The following is an 18,170-nucleotide window of genomic DNA, read 5'->3' on the forward strand; positions in this document are numbered from 1 at the left end:
ATGGATGGATGGATGGATTGTGAAAAGCGTTGTACGAGCCCCAATAAAATGATTAAAAAATAAATAAATTCTGTCAAAATTACAGAAAGTTGTGTTCCACTATATCAGTAACATAACAACTTTTTCCTTATTTATCAGATTTGATTAACAGTAATTCCGGTCTCCAAACCAATCACTGTATTTTTCACAAATAACAAGCACGAGTACATATGGAATTTAGCAAGTCAAAATCACAAATAGATACACTATTTGCATAAAAATGTTAACGCCCCCCCCCCCACAGACCTATATCTGAAATATTCATTTTGGCACTTTTAATTCCATTCAGTTAAATACAGGTGAGGAAACACTCTGATACCAGTGAATAATTAAGTCATTTATTTTAAGGGGCCCTGGTGGCCCAGAGGTTAAAAATCTGAAGTTGGAACCCCTAGGCTGCTCAGGTGGAGAAAGATGTGGCAGCCTGTTCCTGTAAAAACTGATTTACAGCCTCAGAAACCCTACAAGATGGTGCCACTCTGTCCTATAGGGTGGTTATGAGTTGGGATTCCCTGTGGCAGTGGATTTGCTTTAGAATCTTATCTTAAATTCAGTGCCAAATACACATTTTGTTAGGATGATGTTTTATTTATTTATTCAAAATCTTGTTTTCTCTCTAGTAGTAAAGTTTGGTGGGAATTCTGTGCAATAAGGCAAAGTACCAGATGTTGTTCACTCTCAAGGAAGAAAGCTCTTTCGAAGGAAAAGGTTAAAAGCACACCATCGAATACAACACAGAGAAATGTGTGTTTCTTGCCCCATTCCCCACCTTCTCAACAACTAACTACATACTCCCCTCTACCTCAACGCGCACCAAGCCTGGTAGGTGATCACAAAGAGCGACGCTGGTTGGTTGGTTTCAGCTCCGCCTCCTTTCTTAGGGGCGGTGCTAAAGAGCAAAATGACCGAAAGACAGGCCGGAAGAAGGAAAGAGAAAAGCATGGAGTCTGGATAATCAGCCCTGAAATATATGAGAGTTGTATCCAAATTTGACCAAGTTAGGAAGAGGAGAGACGGTAAACACCTCTAACTTCCACGAGCCCAAGCGGCTCAGAGTGCGAAGAAACCTGGCGCACCTCCTCAGATTCGGATTTTCTGCTCTCGCCAAGTACGCAGAGGTACAAAGCTCGTCCCGACCCGCGACGTGGAGAAAATTTAACCCAGATTTGCCAGCAGCTGTAACCCGCAGAAACAACGCCCACCCGCCGCGGACAGGCTGCCCGGGCCCTCCCCGCCGCCCAAGGGCCCCCAAACGACTGATCCGCTCCTCAGGTCGGGCGGCGCCCGCTGGGAACCCCTCAAGAAAACCGAGAGAAGGGCTGCGGTGAAACCAAGCCTCGACGGGGAGGACCCACCCGCCCGCACGCACGCCGAGGCCCTCAGCGCTGTCCGGCATGGGGTCGCGACCCAACACCGCCCACTCTGGAGCGAGGCCTCGCGCCCCGCGCAGCTCGTCTCCAGCCCCGACCCCGGTCCACTCGCGCCCGCCGGGACCCGCGCGCCACACACCGCCGCCGCAGCGACCACTGCCGTGCGGACGCAGCCGCTAACTACCTGTCTTCGCTCTTGTTTTTCTGTTTCTTCCCCATCGCGTGTCAGCGGTACTCGTGGCCCCAGCCTCTTTACCCAATCTGTCGCGGACCCTCTGTCCCCCGGTCGACTTTGGTTCCCGCTGGGCTTCGTCCTCGCTGCGCTGCCTCCTCTCGCACCCGGCTCTCCACAGACCCGCGCACTGGGACAGGGCACATATGGAGTGAGTTCTCAGTGCGCAAGCGCATAGCCCCGCCGCCTCGGCGTGGGGACGCAGGGCGCGGCTCATCGAGAGCTACGCTTTGGGTAGAGCGTCTCCTCTAGACCCGCTGGCCAGGCGGGAGCTCGCGCGCCCCCTGCCCGCAGCGTAGTCAGCGCTCCTAAACCCTTGCCACCGCCGAGTTCTAGAATCAAGAGGTGGACAATTGTCTGTCCCCACGTCAGCTCTTTTCCTACTAGGGAACACAAATTTGAGAGATTGCAATTGGGTCACAAGAAGGCGTTTGCTTCCACCTTTAACCTCTATATCTTTGTATTTTCAGTGGCACGAAATTCAGTAAAGAACCATAATGAACTAATGAGTGTTCCCGAAGGAGATAAATCTAGGACAAACTTGGAGTCTTTCAATAACATCATACAGCGGTTCTCATCCTGTGGGTCGCGACCCCTTGGGGGTTATCGAACGACCTTTTCACAGGGGTCGCCCGATTCATGACAGCAAAAGTACAGTTATGAAGTAGCAACAAAAATAATTTTATTGTTGGGGGTCACCACAACTTGAACTGTATGAAAGGGTCGCAGCATTCGGAAGGTTGAGAACTGTGTAAGTACAGTCACTAAGAAAACATTTAACAAGAACAAACGACTCCATGTTATTCTGACTCGGCTACTACTAGTATTTCCGAGTAAAAGGGGTCGTATAGGGCTTTCAAAGTGACAAAGTCAGCAAGTTCGAAATCGCCAACCGCTCTGGAAGAAAAATGAGGCTTTCTATTCCAGAGTAGCTACTCTAAGAAACCCGCAGGGGCTGTTCTGTGTCCTATACTGTCGTTATAAAGTCGCTATGATTCATAATCGACTCAAAGGCAGTGAATTTGAGTGAGCTTGACCTTGCAGAAGCCGATTATTAGGTTAGAACTGTCCTCCCAGGTGCCTCAGGATGGGATCGAACAACCAACCTTTCTGTTAGGGACGAGCTTAACTGTTTGCACCACTCGGGGATTCCTATAACAAGTACATGTCCACCAATTTCTCCAAAATCCGTTTTAATCTTTACATTTAAACTAAGAGTAAGCTTCCAAAATTTTGTGTATTACTGAAGTCACCAGGAACCAACTGGGCTAATGAAAATGTTCTATTCCCCCCCTACAGTTTTATTGGTATATAATTCACATCATACAATTCAATGGTTCAATCACATCAAGAACTGTTGTACAATCCTCGCCACAATCAACTTTAAAATATTTTCTTCATTCTTGTACTCATTGTTATTAACTCCCCATTTTTCCCCCAACACCCTAACACCCCCCCACCCCACCATAACCCCAAGGAACCATTAAATAATCCAGTTACTGTCTCTCTAAATTTACCCATCCTGGATTTCATATACATAAAATCAATTTTTTTAAAAAACCTAACAACAACAACAAAGTAAAATAGAGAAAAGCATCAATTGAAAAACAGAAAACATTTTAAAACCAGTACAACTTTAAATGGATCATAATGGAGATCAAACGATAGGGCGTTAAATTTTAACCTAATGCCACCTGCAACAATCCACTTTCCAATACATTCTGCATGATAGCAAGGCTATTCCCATCCCTGATCCATGGGAAATTTGTTCCATATCTTAATCTACAGAGTGGGCTGTATTACAGCTTTTACCTAGGTAAAAATTATCGTGCTGTATATTTACATCTCTTTTTTAATGTTCAATACGCAGAAGATTAAGTCTCGCTTGAGGAAGATCGCTGCTATCTCATTTCTGAAGACGCATCATTACTGAGGGACGACACACGCAATACTAAAAAAAACTACAACTTCCAGCGTACTTCGCTTCCGCTTTTAGTCAGGCCAGTCACAGGAAACGGAAGCGAAGGCTAAGAAACCTGGGGTTCCGCCCGGTGGGAGGCAAGCGCATGCGCAGTCGCAGGTATCCGTCCCGCCTCCTCTTCGGTTCTCTCAGATTGTATCGCGTGAGGACCCGAGCCAATGAGGAGGCAGAAACGACGGCTGGGCTACAGCATCCCGCGGCTCCTAAGCGTTCCGGGCCGTTTTCCTGAATCTACTGCTTCCTTACCTCTCTAATATCGCCGAGAGCTCAGGTGAGACGAAGCGTGGTGTGGGAAGACGGGCCCCCTCCTACCCTTGCTGATGGACCTTCCGCCGTCCCACACCCTGCTGGTGCGGGGGAGGGGCGCGGCCCGGATGCGAGTGTCGGCCGCGGCGGAGGCTGCGGCGCGTGCGCCCCTGGAGGCGTTGAAGTCTGGGCCCCCGGACCTCTGCCCTCATTTACTCCTGCATTCCTGCCGGCTTCGGGAGAAGTGACCCTACTGGAGGGAAGCTATCAGGTGCAATTAACTGTGAGGCCCCTTGATAGTTCTGGCAGGGACCCTTAGGGAAACCAAGGAAAATGGTAGGTAATATAAGGATACATTGTGCCCCTTCTCACCTTTCTAGTTGAGCTGGAAAAAGAGGAATGGTGGAAGCGTATGATTTGAAGAATTAGAAGAATGAAAAGTTATTAAAGTAGGGCCGCCAATCATCTCTCTGACCTTTTTTCCCTTTCTAAATGCTGTAAACACCACCACCTGCCCCCAGAAAAGCCCTTGCCCCTGTTCCCATGTATTCTTAAGATTAAAAACCTGGGCTCATACTATAAAACACCAAGGGTAAGTGCCACTACTCCCCGAGCAAGAATACGTTCTGATGACATGCAAGTCTTTGTCAATTTTCTGCCTCATGTGACCCCTCCCCAAACCAAAAACCCAAACTCACTGCGGAGTCGATGCTGGCTCATAGCAACCCTATTGGACAGAGTAGAATTGTCCCTGTGAGTCTCGGAGACCGTAACTCATGACCGGAGTAGAAAGCCTTGTTTTTCCGCTGCTGGTTTCAAACTGCTGGCTTTGATGTTAGTCCAATTAATGGACTTTTTTTGGGAGGAGAGGAAGTGAGAAACACTTTATTTGAAATAATCTCCTTTTCAACTTTCACACCGTTGAGAAGCTTACAACTTGGTTTAAACTCAGAAATAATGATCTTTTGAAAGTTAAAGTAATTTGAGCAGAAGCACAGCACTTACTCATTCAGCATTAAGTAAATATTGAACACCTGCTGTGTCCCAGGCACTGTGCTAGCTCAAGTACAAAGATGAAAGCAGATATTTTCAACCACTTTTCTGGTAAAGGAAAAGGAATTTTGTGTGAAGAGATTTTCTCTTCCATTCATCAAACATTTACAGAGGAAGTCATTCTGGGCACTCTTAGAAGCTGGGTGAAAAGTTCAGATTTTTTAAGGTGTTTCAGTGCTGTATGCAAATATAATTTATCAAGAGGCACAGATTCTAGCTTTGATAGGCAAATGGTAAATCTTAATGGTATTTAACCTGTAGATTCAGCTAGACAACACAGAAAATTAGTTATTGCTAGTAGAAAATATTTCCCTTAAAGCACATATTAAGATACATCAACCATTTCTAATCTGAATGAATCCTATATTAAATACGTAGTTTGACAAGACACATTTTAAAGTAGTACTTATACCATGAGGTGTTGAGGTGATATGTATCTTTTGTGTGTAATCAAGTTAGGACCACTGATTGACACTGATATCAGTATGGAGCCTTGTGGCCTTGTCTATTTGAGTAGCACAAACAGCTAAGCATTTGATTATTGGACAAAAGGTTGGTGGTTCAAACCCACCCAGAGCTGTGTGAGAAAACAGACTTAGCAGTCAGCTTCTGAAAGGTGATTTCAGGTGCTGGCGAGTTGGTTCCAACTCCTAGTGACCCTGCTCACTACAGAACGAAACTTTAGCCAGCCCTGCATTGTCCTGAAGGTAACAGCCTGGAAAATCCTTTGGAGCACTTTTACTCTGCACACGTGGGGTTGTTGTGAGTCAGCAGCTGATAACAGATATTTTATTAGGGAAAACAGGAATGCAAACTACCACTTATGAAACACCAGACACTGTTCTCGCTATACACTGTTATGCGATCTCTCACTACCTAAAGAAACTAATCTTACTTGAGCAGTTACCATGAAAAACCTGCCTTCTGTTCAACCCCCGCTCAATGTAGAAGCAAAGCTTAGTACATATTTTTTGTGTAAAACCTCAGTATAGCTATGCCTTACTGTTTGCTTTCACAGCTGTTTCTGCTTTACCGCCTTTTTAGTAAAGAACACTTTTTTGTCAGTACTAAGTATAATTTTCAACAGGTCATTTCTCGCTGGTCTGGTGTTGGGCTTGAACACTGCTTTAGTGTGGTAGAACAGATTGGAGCGGAAGCATCCCAATTTTGCACTCTTTAGCTTTTGAGTGGGGTTATTTTCAATAACCTATTGAAAATTAAATTTTGAAACATTTGAATTAAAATTATGAAACATGAAGGGTTTGAGTACTAATGGAATACCATCTCACATCTCACCTCACCTCCACTGAGTCACTCCAACTAAAAGCAACCCTATAGGACAGAGTACAACTACCCTGTGGGTTTCAGAGACTGTTACTAGAGCAGAAGGCTTGATCTTCTGCAGAGCAGCTGAGATAATTTCAGACTGCTGATCCCGCAGTTAGCACCCCAACATGTAACCCACTACACCCCCAGGACCCCCCTATCTGGCTTAAAAAGTATATATTTGATGAGATTTTTGAGAATGGGACAGCAGGTTTGGTTTTTTGTTTATTATAAATTTGGGCCTGACTGTAAATTTGCTCCCCAGCAACCAGGCTGAACCGTACCCTTTAGAAGAATGGAAGCTAACGCATCCGCTGACATGTTTTCAAAAGTCCTGGAGAATCAGCTGCTTCAGACTACCAAATTAGTGGAAGAACGTCTCGACTCTGAAATTCAGAAATTGGAGCAGATGGACGAGGATGAATTGGAACGCCTCAAAGAAAAGAGACTTGACGCACTAAGGAAAGCCCAACAGCAGAAACAAGTAACCTCCCTGCCCTGCTTTCTGAGATTGCTATAACAGTACGCACCTAACAACTTACATATGCGTGTGCTGTTTCATTTTCAGCCCTCAATTTGTAGTGTATTTTGAACTGAAAGTACCAATTATTGTAAAAAATTTGTTCCGGCTTAAAAAGGGCAGGGGGAGGGGGTGGCATTCATAAATCAATTAACCCAAAACCAAGCCTATTGCCTAATGACATCCCTAAAGACTCATTGATATCCTATAGGGTGGAATAGAGCCTGCCCCATAGGATCCCAAGGCCTTACAGAAACAAGCTGCCACATCTTTCTCTTTTAGAGAGGCTGGTGGGTTTAAACTACCAACCTTTCAATCAGCAGTTAAACACTTAACCACTAAATTAGCATAAGGAGCACCACCAGGCCTTAGGTTAATCCAACCCAGATCCTTTCCAGAGCTCAAATTTTTTTTTAATTAAGGGGAGAATGGGACTAGGAAGAGTAGTGGGAATACTAGGCGTCAGTATTTCCCATTCATGTAGTATTAACCAGAGCTCCAAATGCACTGCCATCTAGTTGGTGCTGACTCATGGCAACACTATAGTACAGGGTAGAACTGCTCCCGTGGGTTTCCGAGACTAATTCTTTACAGGAGTGGAAACCTTCATCTTTCTTCCACAGGTAGTATTAAAGTTATCATAATTTAGCAATCCTTGAAGCTTTTCTCAAAATAAGAGGATGTAGGATCATTTGTGCTAAAGAAATTATTCCAAGTACTTTCAATGTAACGCTTAATTGTATGGCTTCTTTATCCAAAAAATTGCATGATGGTCATAAAGAGGCTTCAGCACTCTCCTTGCTGGTCTCTTCGAGTGTGTGAAATAAACTTATAGTTTTGGACTGTGATCTCAACCAAACCCACTGCTGTGAAGTCAATTCCAGAAACTTGTTGGGTCAATTTCAGTAAATTTGATTTTTATGAACAGCTTCCATTAGTTTGTTATTGAAATCCCTTATCACCATCTTCAGTTGGCTGGAACTGAAACATAAACTATAGCTTTTCTGAAGAAACATCAGCAAGGAGTTTTGTTTGTGTTCCTATAGCATCTCTGAAAATGTCTATTCTCAGTATTAAGAATAATTACAAAAATGAAATAATCGTTTTATGACTGAGTTCAAGTTTTTATATTTTGAGTTTTCTAAACTAGGATGCAGTATATGGTTTTGAAACCTTCTCCATTCTCTTCCTATAGAATTAATAATTAGCAAGCAGAGGACCAAAAATTTTTAAAAGCTCACTGCCCCTGAGTTTCTGAGACTATAACTCTTTATGGGAGTAAAAAGCCTCATCTTTCTCCCCCAGAGCCATTTGTGGTTTTGAACTGCTGGTTCTGTGGCTAACAGCCCAATATGTAACCACTACACTACGGGGTTCCTCTAAGCAGAGGACAGATTATTGGAATTTAAAGTAATGTATGGTTAGACTAGTGCTACTTAGGTTTCTGGAAAAATGTAATCTGTCTGATGTGCAGTGAGGAACATACATTAAATCATGTCTCAATGAAGTCAGTAATTAAAAGCAATAATAAGTATATTTGTAGTTGAAAACCAATGGAGAGAATACTGAAGACTTTTTAAAGTAATAATATGTAGTATATAAATTGATTTAAGATGAATTTGTCATGGAGTATACTCAAGGGTCTTATTTTAGAGCTTTTATTGCATTTTGTATTTTTTTGTTTTTTGAAGAGATAGACAAGAAACTAGTAGTTTGTAAAGATGTATTTTTGAAAGAGTGGTATAGATCGTGGAATAATTTGTTTTTTCACAGTGGCAGCTTGTCTTTTTTTTTAATCGTTTTATTTTGGGCTCATACAACTCATCACTATCCATACATACATCAATTGTGTAAAGCACATTTGTACATTCATTGCCCTCATCATTTTCAAAACATTTGCTCTCCACTTAAGCCCCTGGCATCAGGCCCTCTTTTTTTCCCCTCCCTCCCCACTCCCCCCTCCCTCGTGAGCCCTTGATAATTTATCAATTATTTTGTCATATCTTGAGTGGCAGCTTGTCTTGTCCCATAGTGTGGAACCTAACTCCTGATGCCCCAGGTATTACAGAGTAGAACTCCTCCATTGGCTACTCTGGGCTGGAGTCTGCACAGGAGCAGATTGCCAGGCCTTTGCTATTGCAGTGCTGCTGGATGGGTTTGGACCATCAACCTTTTGGTTAACAGCTGAGTGAAAATCGACATAAACTCAGAAACTTACTGTCAGTGAGGCCATTCCTACTCTGCCCTACAGGATGCAGTAGAACTGCCCCTGTGGGTTCCTAGACTGTAAATCTAATTCACAGAGTAGAAAGCCCCCTCTCCTGCAGAGCAGCTGGTAGTTTCAAACTACTGGCCTTGTGGGTAGCAGCCGAGTACCTATGCCACCTACCAGATATTGAAAACCAATATTACTCGATACTTAATAGGCCTGCACTGATTTGTGTTCCTTTGGCAGCCAAACACCCGCCAATTGTTATGGCAGCGGGAGATGTAGCGCTTACATAGGAACAGCCAGGGTGAGGTGAGAAATAAAGAGCTCCACAGAGGCTTGGGTAAGAGCCTCTTAAGTAAGAGCAACGTGCTACCCAGCAGTCACTGCCTAGGGTAGGAATTGGCTGAACTGATCTCTATTTATCCTGGTTTAAGTCCATTTAGCAGACACTTTTGGAGCAAATACTCCATGCACAGAGCTGGGTACAGAGATGAGTCTTGAGAGATGCCATCAGAGTGGGCTTGCCCCTGGAAAACTTGGACAATTTAGATCGATTCAGCCTGTTGAGTAAACACATGAGAATAAAAAACTGAAAGGAAATAATAGCTTTTTAAGAAGACAAGAACCTTGTTTTGAAAGAGCACATGTCTAGAGAGTCAAAAGGAGTCTGAAATGCTATTTAAGAGTTAAATAACTGAAATATGTGAGGAGAAAATACCAGGACCTCTTCTGAGTGTCAGCTCAATGTAAACCAATGTGAAGTGGCTCACAGGTGATACAGCCCAGGTCTTGATAGCTGAAATCCAGACAATGGGAGGAGATAACTGTTCTGTGGGGTTTCCAAAGCTGTAAATCAAAACCTCCTGCTGTGGCTTTGAACTTTTAAAAGCTTTTAGTTAGCAGCCCAAAGTATAACCAGTATGCCACCAGGGTTCTTTCCAGCCTCCACAGCTCAGTAAGTTCTGGATTCCATGAACATTTTAAATTCTGTTCTGTGCTTCTCCTTTTTCAATGAGGATCTTTCTATAGAATCTTTCATCAGAATGATGAGTAGTGGTAGCTAGGCGCCATCCAGTTCTTCTGGTCTCATGACAAAGATAAGTATTATTTTTAAATCATCATAATAACTTGGATCCAGTACTTCTGGTTTGAGTATTTATTTTAAGAGTGCAAAGAGGTTAAGTGGTTACTTACTAAGTCCAAGCCATGTGGTGGAACCAGTCACTAGCTGTATCTATGGTTTTGTGCCATCATTAGACACAAGACAGTAGACAACTGAAGTGGAATTATGCCTCTTAGGGTACATCAACGTCATGACAAAGTAGACGTTAATTTGGTCAGCTAAGATGTCACTTAAGTGGTGCTGACAGACTTATTTCAAATGTGTAATGAGCGAAATAAGACTTTTCAAGTGTGTCTCTTATCTCCAAATTAGGAATGGATTTCTAAAGGACATGGGGAATACAGAGAAATCCCTAGTGAGAGAGATTTTTTTCAAGAAGTCAAAGAGAGTAAAAAAGTGGTTTGTCATTTCTACAGAGACACAACGTTCAGGTAATTTCATTCTCATTAGAATTTATTTTAATTTTGTGGTTTTTTAACATGATGAAATATTTTGCTAAAGATATACTGACTTATTAAGAAATTAAGAAATAAGTGGTAAGCTTCATTGCTAGAAATCAGCACATTAAAATTAAACAATTTTAATTTTTAAATATTAATGTATACTAATGATATACAAGGATCCCTGGTGGCGCAGTGGGTTATGCATTGGGCTGCTAACCACAAGGCCAGCAGTTTGAACCCCACGGTCACTGCACAGGAGAGCGATGGGGCTTTCTACCCCATCAAGTGGTGTACTTTTAGAAGCCCCTATAGGGCAGTTCTACTCTGTCCTAAAGAGTCCCTGGGAGTTGGAATCAATTTAAAGGCAGTGAGTTTGGTATTTAATTTGGAGAGAGACATACAAAGGAACAAGCCAATACTATTGGAAATCAAGAATATTCAAATATAGATCGTTTGATATTTTCTGAATTACATTTTAACTGTTGAAATTGTTAGTTGCCATGGACTCACTTCCGACTCCTGGCGATCCTCCATGTGCAGGGGAGTACCGCTCCACAGGACTTGTAAGGCTGCGTGACCTGTCAAGCAGGTCTCCAGCACTGTCTTACAAGACGGCCAACTCTGGGTCAGTTGTAGCCACCAACCTTTTGACTGGTAGTCAAGCACATAACCATTTACTTGCCCTACTAATATATCCTACTCTGATTTCACCAGCTAACTTTAACGCTTTCCAAATGTGTGCTTAGATTTTTGTCAGTACAAAACTAGTCCTTCCTGTTTTGTTTTTGTTAACTAGTGTGATCTAGCCAAGGTGTTGAGGCCAACAACCTTTCAAAGTGGTGTGTCAGTCAGTCCTCATCCAACAGTTCTGATGGGGAGACAGTGATGAAGCCTTTTACCAGAAGCATTGGGAATGTCAGGCATAAGAGAAGGAGAACATGATTTCTCTTAGAGCAACCCAAGGAGACAGATCCCTTGTAAAATGAAAATACCCCCTCAGAAGACTCAAGCCTTTCCTCTTTTTGTTTGTTTGGGGTTTTTTGCCCATGTATATCACCAGTTGATTAGTTAGGAGCATTTATCACCAGTTGATTAGTTAGGAGCATTTAAAACTGTGGAACTAGCTAAGTTTTTAAAAATCAAGCTTGCTAGACAGAAAAAGAAAATTGTCAGTAGCAGACCTGGTGCTGACTAGCAGCTTTCCCTTAGATAAACATATGCTCCAGTGTAGGGTCTGCCTTCGATTCCCTATGCTCACACACTGCCCTCTTCTATCATGTAGACAGCCTGCCTAGCCCTTGTCTAGCCTCACTACCCAACAACGTGGTTATTAGTTACCACCCTTTGGAGAGTGATTGACTATGAGAATAGAAATAAAGAAAATAGGAAGATAGGGGGGGAAGGATTAGGGATATAAAAGGTATCAAATTCTGCCCTTGGGGTGGATTAGATCATCTCAAATTGACACAAATTCCTTAAGGTGGCAGCCTCTGACATGTATGATATGTGATATATCAAATATGTATAGTTGATATTGTTTACTTATTTATCATATGTCTTCGCCACTAGATTGTTAGTGTTTTGAAGGCAAAGAATGTTGTGGCCTACTATGCCCTGGGTGCGTAGACTAGAGCAATACCTGACACATTGTAGCTACTCAGGAAATATATTTGATGGATGGATAAGCTATTTCATATGAAGGAAAATCATATTTAAATGATTCACTTATATGTTTGTGTATATACATAGTAAACAGAATGACTTCATGTATATACACTCTGGAACATTAATAAAAACCCACTGATTTGGGTGTCGTAATCCCTACGTTTTATGTGAGGAAACTATGGCTTAGGGATAAAGCATCTAAGCATTCTGTATCTCTGAACTTTAAAAAAAAAAAAAATGAAATTTTAATTTCAATTTTACAATTCATACTATTTTAAATTTATCATGACTGCTGCTTGTGGAATTCTAATGGATTAATTCACTGACAAATGGTATAATCATAGGCATTTAAAACAAGTCCCTTACTCCAGATAGACTATGGACTTGAATTTTGTTCAAATATTCAGGAGCATACTTCTTATAAAAATTAATCATTTTCATGAGCTTCATTCAAATGCTTTAGTCTTCATCCTTTTCACAAATACCTAAATCCCGTTACTGAACTACGAGGATAATATCTGAAAAAAAATGCATCCTAGGTTAGTTAATGAGGCACCAAGGTTACACGAGACATTTACCCACGACCTAGTTCAGGAAGAACTACACGTAATACCCACAGAAAGGGAGCGTGTGCTTTCTCGGTCATTTTAAGTGGTAGTTTTCAAACATTGGACATAAGGTCAACTCAGTGTTTTCTGACTTCTCTCCCAAAATATCCTGAAATTATTTTAAAGTTGACTGTAATGCACAAAAGGTTAAATACCACTGGTGCCAAAGATTATTTCAACAGTGTTTCCCAACAAAACTAAAGGATGGAGCAGTCTGAAACAACTATATTTTAGTTAAAAATGCCACTTCCGTTTTTTTTAGTAGATGATGAATTAGTGAAAATTGCTATTGACATTTTTCATTTCTTTAGAATCTTAATGGCACATTTACTGAAAGATTAACCTTAATGCACTTTTGACTGGCAAGTGCACAATTAATGGTAAAAAATTTTCTCCTCAGTAGCTAGCACCATTCAGTCTTTCCATATAGACCTTCAAATACAGTATCTGGTGTACTTTTCTTATTCTTAAAATTGCCTTCTGGCTTCTACCAAGTTCAGATTTATCTCACTAGAAGCTTCCATTGTAAGATACCAAGAACCTCGTGCACAGAGATGTGACGATCTTCTTTAAATTTTTGTTCTTATCACCAAGATGACATCTTCATGAACCTCTTTATGACCAAGGGACATATTTAGTATTTTGTTCTTTATAAAATCATTAGCGCAGATATGACTTTCTAGACTGCTGGGAGTGCTTTGCTACCTCATAACTGAGCGGCTAGTCTCTTCACCAGAGTACTATACACTACCGTCTAGGAAAGCCTCTGGGGCAATGCTACTCTGTCCTGTGCGGTTGCTGTGTGTTGAAATCAACAGCACACAACAGCCTGTGTGTGGAAATGAGGTTGTCTGACGCAAGCACAGGTCAACTATCTAGTAGTAAGACTCACACAGAAACTACAAAATTAGAGTTTCCCTGAATAGAAACAGTTCAGTAGACTAAGGGCCCACATGAACATCAGTCTTCCCGACCCTGAGACCCGAAAAGCCAGATAGTACTTGGCTACCACAATCCGCTCCTCTAAAAAATCATATAGAGTGGGAGAAAAATGTAGAACGAGACTCAGAATCATAGGAGACCAGGCTTATTGATTGGTTTCAGAGACTGGTAGAACGCCCAAGACTGATTCTTAGTCCCCCCTTCAGGCTTGGAAATGAATTCCTCCTGCTGCCTCAGTTGTCAGCCAAGCAACAGCTAGGTCTGTCGGGGGAACTGTCACCCAGGGAGGTCCTCATTCCTTAGAATGGCTAACCATTTGAGATCAAAAGGGCAGCATCTACCTCCAAGGGTGGTCTTGAGAAGGCTTAGGAAAGCAGGAAAACTGGAAACTCTGGGAGGAAGTGGGTAAAAGTGAAGCTACATCGAGGGAATTGCCTCGAATGAGATGAAACAACTTGTACGAACTGTTGATCATAAAACTGATCTGTCCGTAAGTCTGCATCCAATTCACAGTGCAAAGTTTAAGAAGAAGAAAAAAGATGAGATGTCCCTTTAATTGGGCTGGAAGGAGAGGTAGATCTGTTGCTTGAGCTTTTTTGTTTGTTTCTCTTTTGTACTTGCAGATGTAAAATTATAGACAGGCATTTGGCGATACTGTCCAAAAAACATCTGGAAACCAAGTTTTTGAAGCTGAATGTGGAAAAAGCCCCTTTCCTTTGTGAGAGATTACGTATCAAAGTCATTCCCACACTAGCACTGGTAAAAGATGGGAAAACACAAGATTACGTTGTTGGATTCACTGACCTCGGGAATACGGATGACTTCAGCACAGAAACTTTAGAATGGAGGCTTGGCTGTTCTGATATCCTTAATTACAGGTAACAACTAGGAAAAATTGATTCACTTTAAGTCATGACTTCATATCTTTGTTGATGTTTTTAGAGAGGATTTTGTGTCATTGATTTCCTAAATTAAAATCTTTGGGCTAGGCTGTGGAAGAAATTTCACAAAGGAAACGCTTTCTAAAGCTTACGTTCCTAGCGACACTTCGTGGAAGGAAGCAAATCCATTTTATAGATAAAACAGGGTTGGAGTGCACCTGCCTAAAAATGTTTGAGTCAACAGATGTTTTTGAAACTCATTCTCTGTTACTCTATAAATCCGAAGTGATGCTCCAGAATTGAATCTCCCCTGATGCCAGATTATGCAGAAGTTTCAATCTCCGTGATTTGCTTCGGTGAACCAGAACTTAAAAGCACACCACGACAAAGAGGGTTGTGCTTTATAAAACATTCTCTCTCCCTCTCTTTTTAAATCATTTTATTGGGGGCTCTTACAGCTCATATAATAATCCATACGTCAATTGTATCCATCACATTTGTGCATAAGTTGCCAAAACATTCTCTTTTTCAGTGCAGGTATTCTTATCTAAATCATAGTCTGATGCAATGTTTTGGAAAAGGGTTTCTGTGCTTAATTACTTACTAAGGGGAACAGTTTCAGTTTGAAAACAAATCTAAAATCCAAGTTCCTTGCCTACTCACTTCTCTAGACAATGATTTATCTACGGTTTTACAGAACCGAGCATATCATTTCATGCCTCGTTGTGCCTCTTCTTGACGTGGGAGGATAGCAGGTAAAATGGTGTAGTCACTCCTCCTAAGCAGAGTGCCTTTCTGTAGAGTTCTCTTTCCCCGTCGTCTCTCCTCAGGCTCACCCCCTTGCTCTCTGCATTCCTGCTAGACATACCAAAACCATTCCATAGTTGTAGAAGTTGGCTTAAAGGTGTTAAGCTTTGTTTCTTAATATTCATATAAAATATTAACAGTTAATAAAAGTTTGAAGTTAATTAAAAAACGTGTAAACCTAGTTCGAGGAATTCCTCTTATAGCCCTCAGCCATATTCCCTGGTTTAGGACTTTTTATACTTTTGTTTTGCCGTTCTCTTTCACAGTTCCACTTGAGTGGCAATTATTACGTATGTGGTGTCCTTTTATTCCTAAATGCTTCCAAGTACTTCTAATAACAATAAGATTTTGTTACATAGCCACAGTACAGTTATTAATTACACAAGAAGTTACCATCGATCCTATATTATAAACTAATCTATAGACTTTGTTCAAAATGTGTCAGTGGTACCAGTATTCTCCACACCAAAGAAATCAACATTTTAATTATTTGTGTGTTGACGTGGAACAGTTCTCCACCCTTCCTTTGCTTTTCAAGACTCTGTAACATATTGAAACAGTACCAACTAGTTCAGGTTTGACCCAGAAACCATCACCACCACCACCTCATTTTGTAGAATAGCTCCCAATTTGGTTGTGCCTAACATACCCTGAAGATTACATCAGATTGTCAGGAAGTTCAGTAAGGAGGATGTTTTGAAACTGTTTGTGGTAACAGTTATACAATACTGCCTGGTGTGATTGAACTATGGAACAATATGATATCTGTATTAGCCCCCAATAAAATGTTTGTTTTTCAAAAAAAGATTACATCAGATTATCCATTTTTGGCAGGTGAATTACAGAAGTGATGTAGCCTTCTCACTGTCCCATTTCTGGTAGTGATGACTGATCACTGATTTAACTAACTCTCTTCCAAATGATTGAATAAAGAATTTTTCTATGCTCCACATTTATTTATATATATATATGGAATATGGATCATTTTATTCAGTGGATTATAGTGTGTTATTGTGGTTATTTACTCTGAGATCCAAATTGTTTCACACTTGGCCAGTGAGCGCTCCCTTTAAGCTGGTCTTGGGTTTGACGTGTCCCCATGATTCTCTGAGCAATTCCTTTTTGGTGCATTCAAGTTGCTTTACAGGGCTTATGCTAACCCCTCTCTGGAATCGACTGCTTCTCCAAAGAGACGTGATTCCTTTCTGTGGTAAATGGTATTTGGAAATCAAAATCTGGGTCTGCGGAATAGATCAGTGAAAAGTAAATGATAACGAAGCTACAAGTTTTCTTGATGCCTATAGAGATCTAACATTTAGGTGTCTCAAATGAAAAAGGCAGTGTATCCAGACCAAATGAAACAAGATGCTTCCCCTCCTTCCGTGCTTTTTTTGAAAGAAATTTTTAGCCCATCCTATGCAATAACTAGCTATCGTTAGGGGGTAAAAGCTGATTTAAAACTTTTAGTGTAAAACTTGATTTATAACTAGCTATTGGGCTTGGTGGTTTGGTGGCCTACACATCAAAAGGCCAGCAGTCCAAAGCTACAGGTTGCTCCGAGGGCGAAAGATGAGGCTGTTTGCTCCTGTCGTTGTTGGGTCATTGTGAATCAGGAGAAACCCAAGGGCAGTGAGTTCGATTTTTCACCATCAGTATGAATATTATAGCTCGTCCCTAATGCCAGTGCTTTAAATGAAATTTAGGGTACAATGAGGAAGAAAAGCTTAAGTTGTCATGTTGTCTCATTTACCCAGCTGTACCAAATAATAAGGAATAAACCCTTTTCAAATGTGCCTCGTTTTTAGTGGGAACTTAATGGAGCCACCATTTCAGAGCCAAAAGAAAATTGGAACAAGCGTGACAAAGCTGGAAAAGAAAACTATCCGAGGAACGAAATATGATTCAGACTCTGATGATGATTAGAACTTCATTGTAACTCTTTGTAAATCCTCTTTTGATTTCTGCCTATTTCAGACTTAGATGTGTTTTCTAAATTAGATTGGTTTCGATATTGTTCACCTGATGCTCACACCCTAGAATTTTATACAGTTGCGTCACATTGAAATACATCTTTGATATTTTCTGTGTGGAGATTATGTTTAAGGTGAGGAAAACTCATGCATTTTTACATGATGTGGGAAGGGTCTGGAGTCTATTTTTAAGGTTGATTTTATCACAGTGTGATTTTTAGTTTTTATATCGTTCACCTCTGTATTTTTAATCTACTAAACTAGAAACACAGCCAGCAGGCTGTCCCAGGACTAAACGCTGAGCTGCATTATGTACTTTATACAAAAGGTCAGGCACCATGTACTACACTTGTAAGTTTATTTGAAGCACTCTTCACTCCTACAATATTTTTAAATAACTGTTAGAGAACTGCATATTTATTAATTCTGTGTTGATGCCGAATCAGCTGATTGCAGCAGCGACCTATTTCAGGTTGTGAACATATTGCCTTATATAAAGGATTTTGTGTTTGTACTTTAAGACACACATTAAAAACTTAAATCAGGTTTCATTTTTGGAGTGGTAATATGAGAAAGTCTGCAGACTTTCTTCTGTAAAACAACAAAATTTATAAATGTGGTTTTTTTTAAATAATCATTTTAGTAGGGGCTCATACAACTCATCACAATCCATACATACATCATTTGTGTCCAGCACATTAGTACATATGTTGACTTCATTCTCACAACACCCGCTTTTCACTTGAGCACTT

General features: G+C 41.2%; 2 protein-coding genes across 2 annotated transcripts in view; one reads left to right on the forward strand and one right to left on the reverse strand.

Annotated features, from left to right (window-relative positions):
* Nucleotides 1-1,787, reverse strand: part of EIF5B (eukaryotic translation initiation factor 5B) — a 71,274-nt gene extending 69,487 nt beyond the window's left edge. The window contains exon 1 of the mRNA XM_004704343.2: nt 1,594-1,787. Within this exon, the coding sequence (XP_004704400.1) occupies nt 1,594-1,628 (35 nt within the window). The 5' untranslated portion in view covers nt 1,629-1,787. The remainder of the gene's footprint in view (nt 1-1,593) is intronic.
* Nucleotides 1,788-3,779: 1,992 nt separating this feature from the next.
* Nucleotides 3,780-17,969, forward strand: TXNDC9 (thioredoxin domain containing 9). Its single transcript, XM_004704344.2, has 5 exons — nt 3,780-3,893; nt 6,513-6,731; nt 10,415-10,533; nt 14,384-14,638; nt 17,254-17,969. The coding sequence occupies exons 2-5, from the start codon at nt 6,543-6,545 to the stop codon at nt 17,369-17,371; spliced, it is 681 nt and encodes a 226-aa protein (XP_004704401.1). The 5' UTR covers nt 3,780-3,893; nt 6,513-6,542; the 3' UTR covers nt 17,372-17,969.
* The last annotated feature ends 201 nt before the right edge of the window (nt 17,970-18,170 follow it).

This window comes from Echinops telfairi, unplaced genomic scaffold (assembly GCF_000313985.2).
Source record: "Echinops telfairi isolate 266 unplaced genomic scaffold, ASM31398v2 ScPeMD7_7467;HRSCAF=8505_1, whole genome shotgun sequence".
Lineage (NCBI taxonomy): Eukaryota > Metazoa > Chordata > Mammalia > Afrosoricida > Tenrecidae > Echinops > Echinops telfairi.

Coding starts and splice junctions, on each gene's coding strand:
- TXNDC9 (XM_004704344.2), top strand. CDS start 6,543: ATGGAAGCTAACGCATCCGCTGACATGTTTTCAAAAGTCCTGGAGAAT. Junction 10,534..14,383: donor TACAGAGACACAACGTTCAG/GTAATTTCATTC, acceptor TTGTACTTGCAG/ATGTAAAATTATAGACAGGC. Junction 14,639..17,253: donor TCTGATATCCTTAATTACAG/GTAACAACTAGG, acceptor CCTCGTTTTTAG/TGGGAACTTAATGGAGCCAC.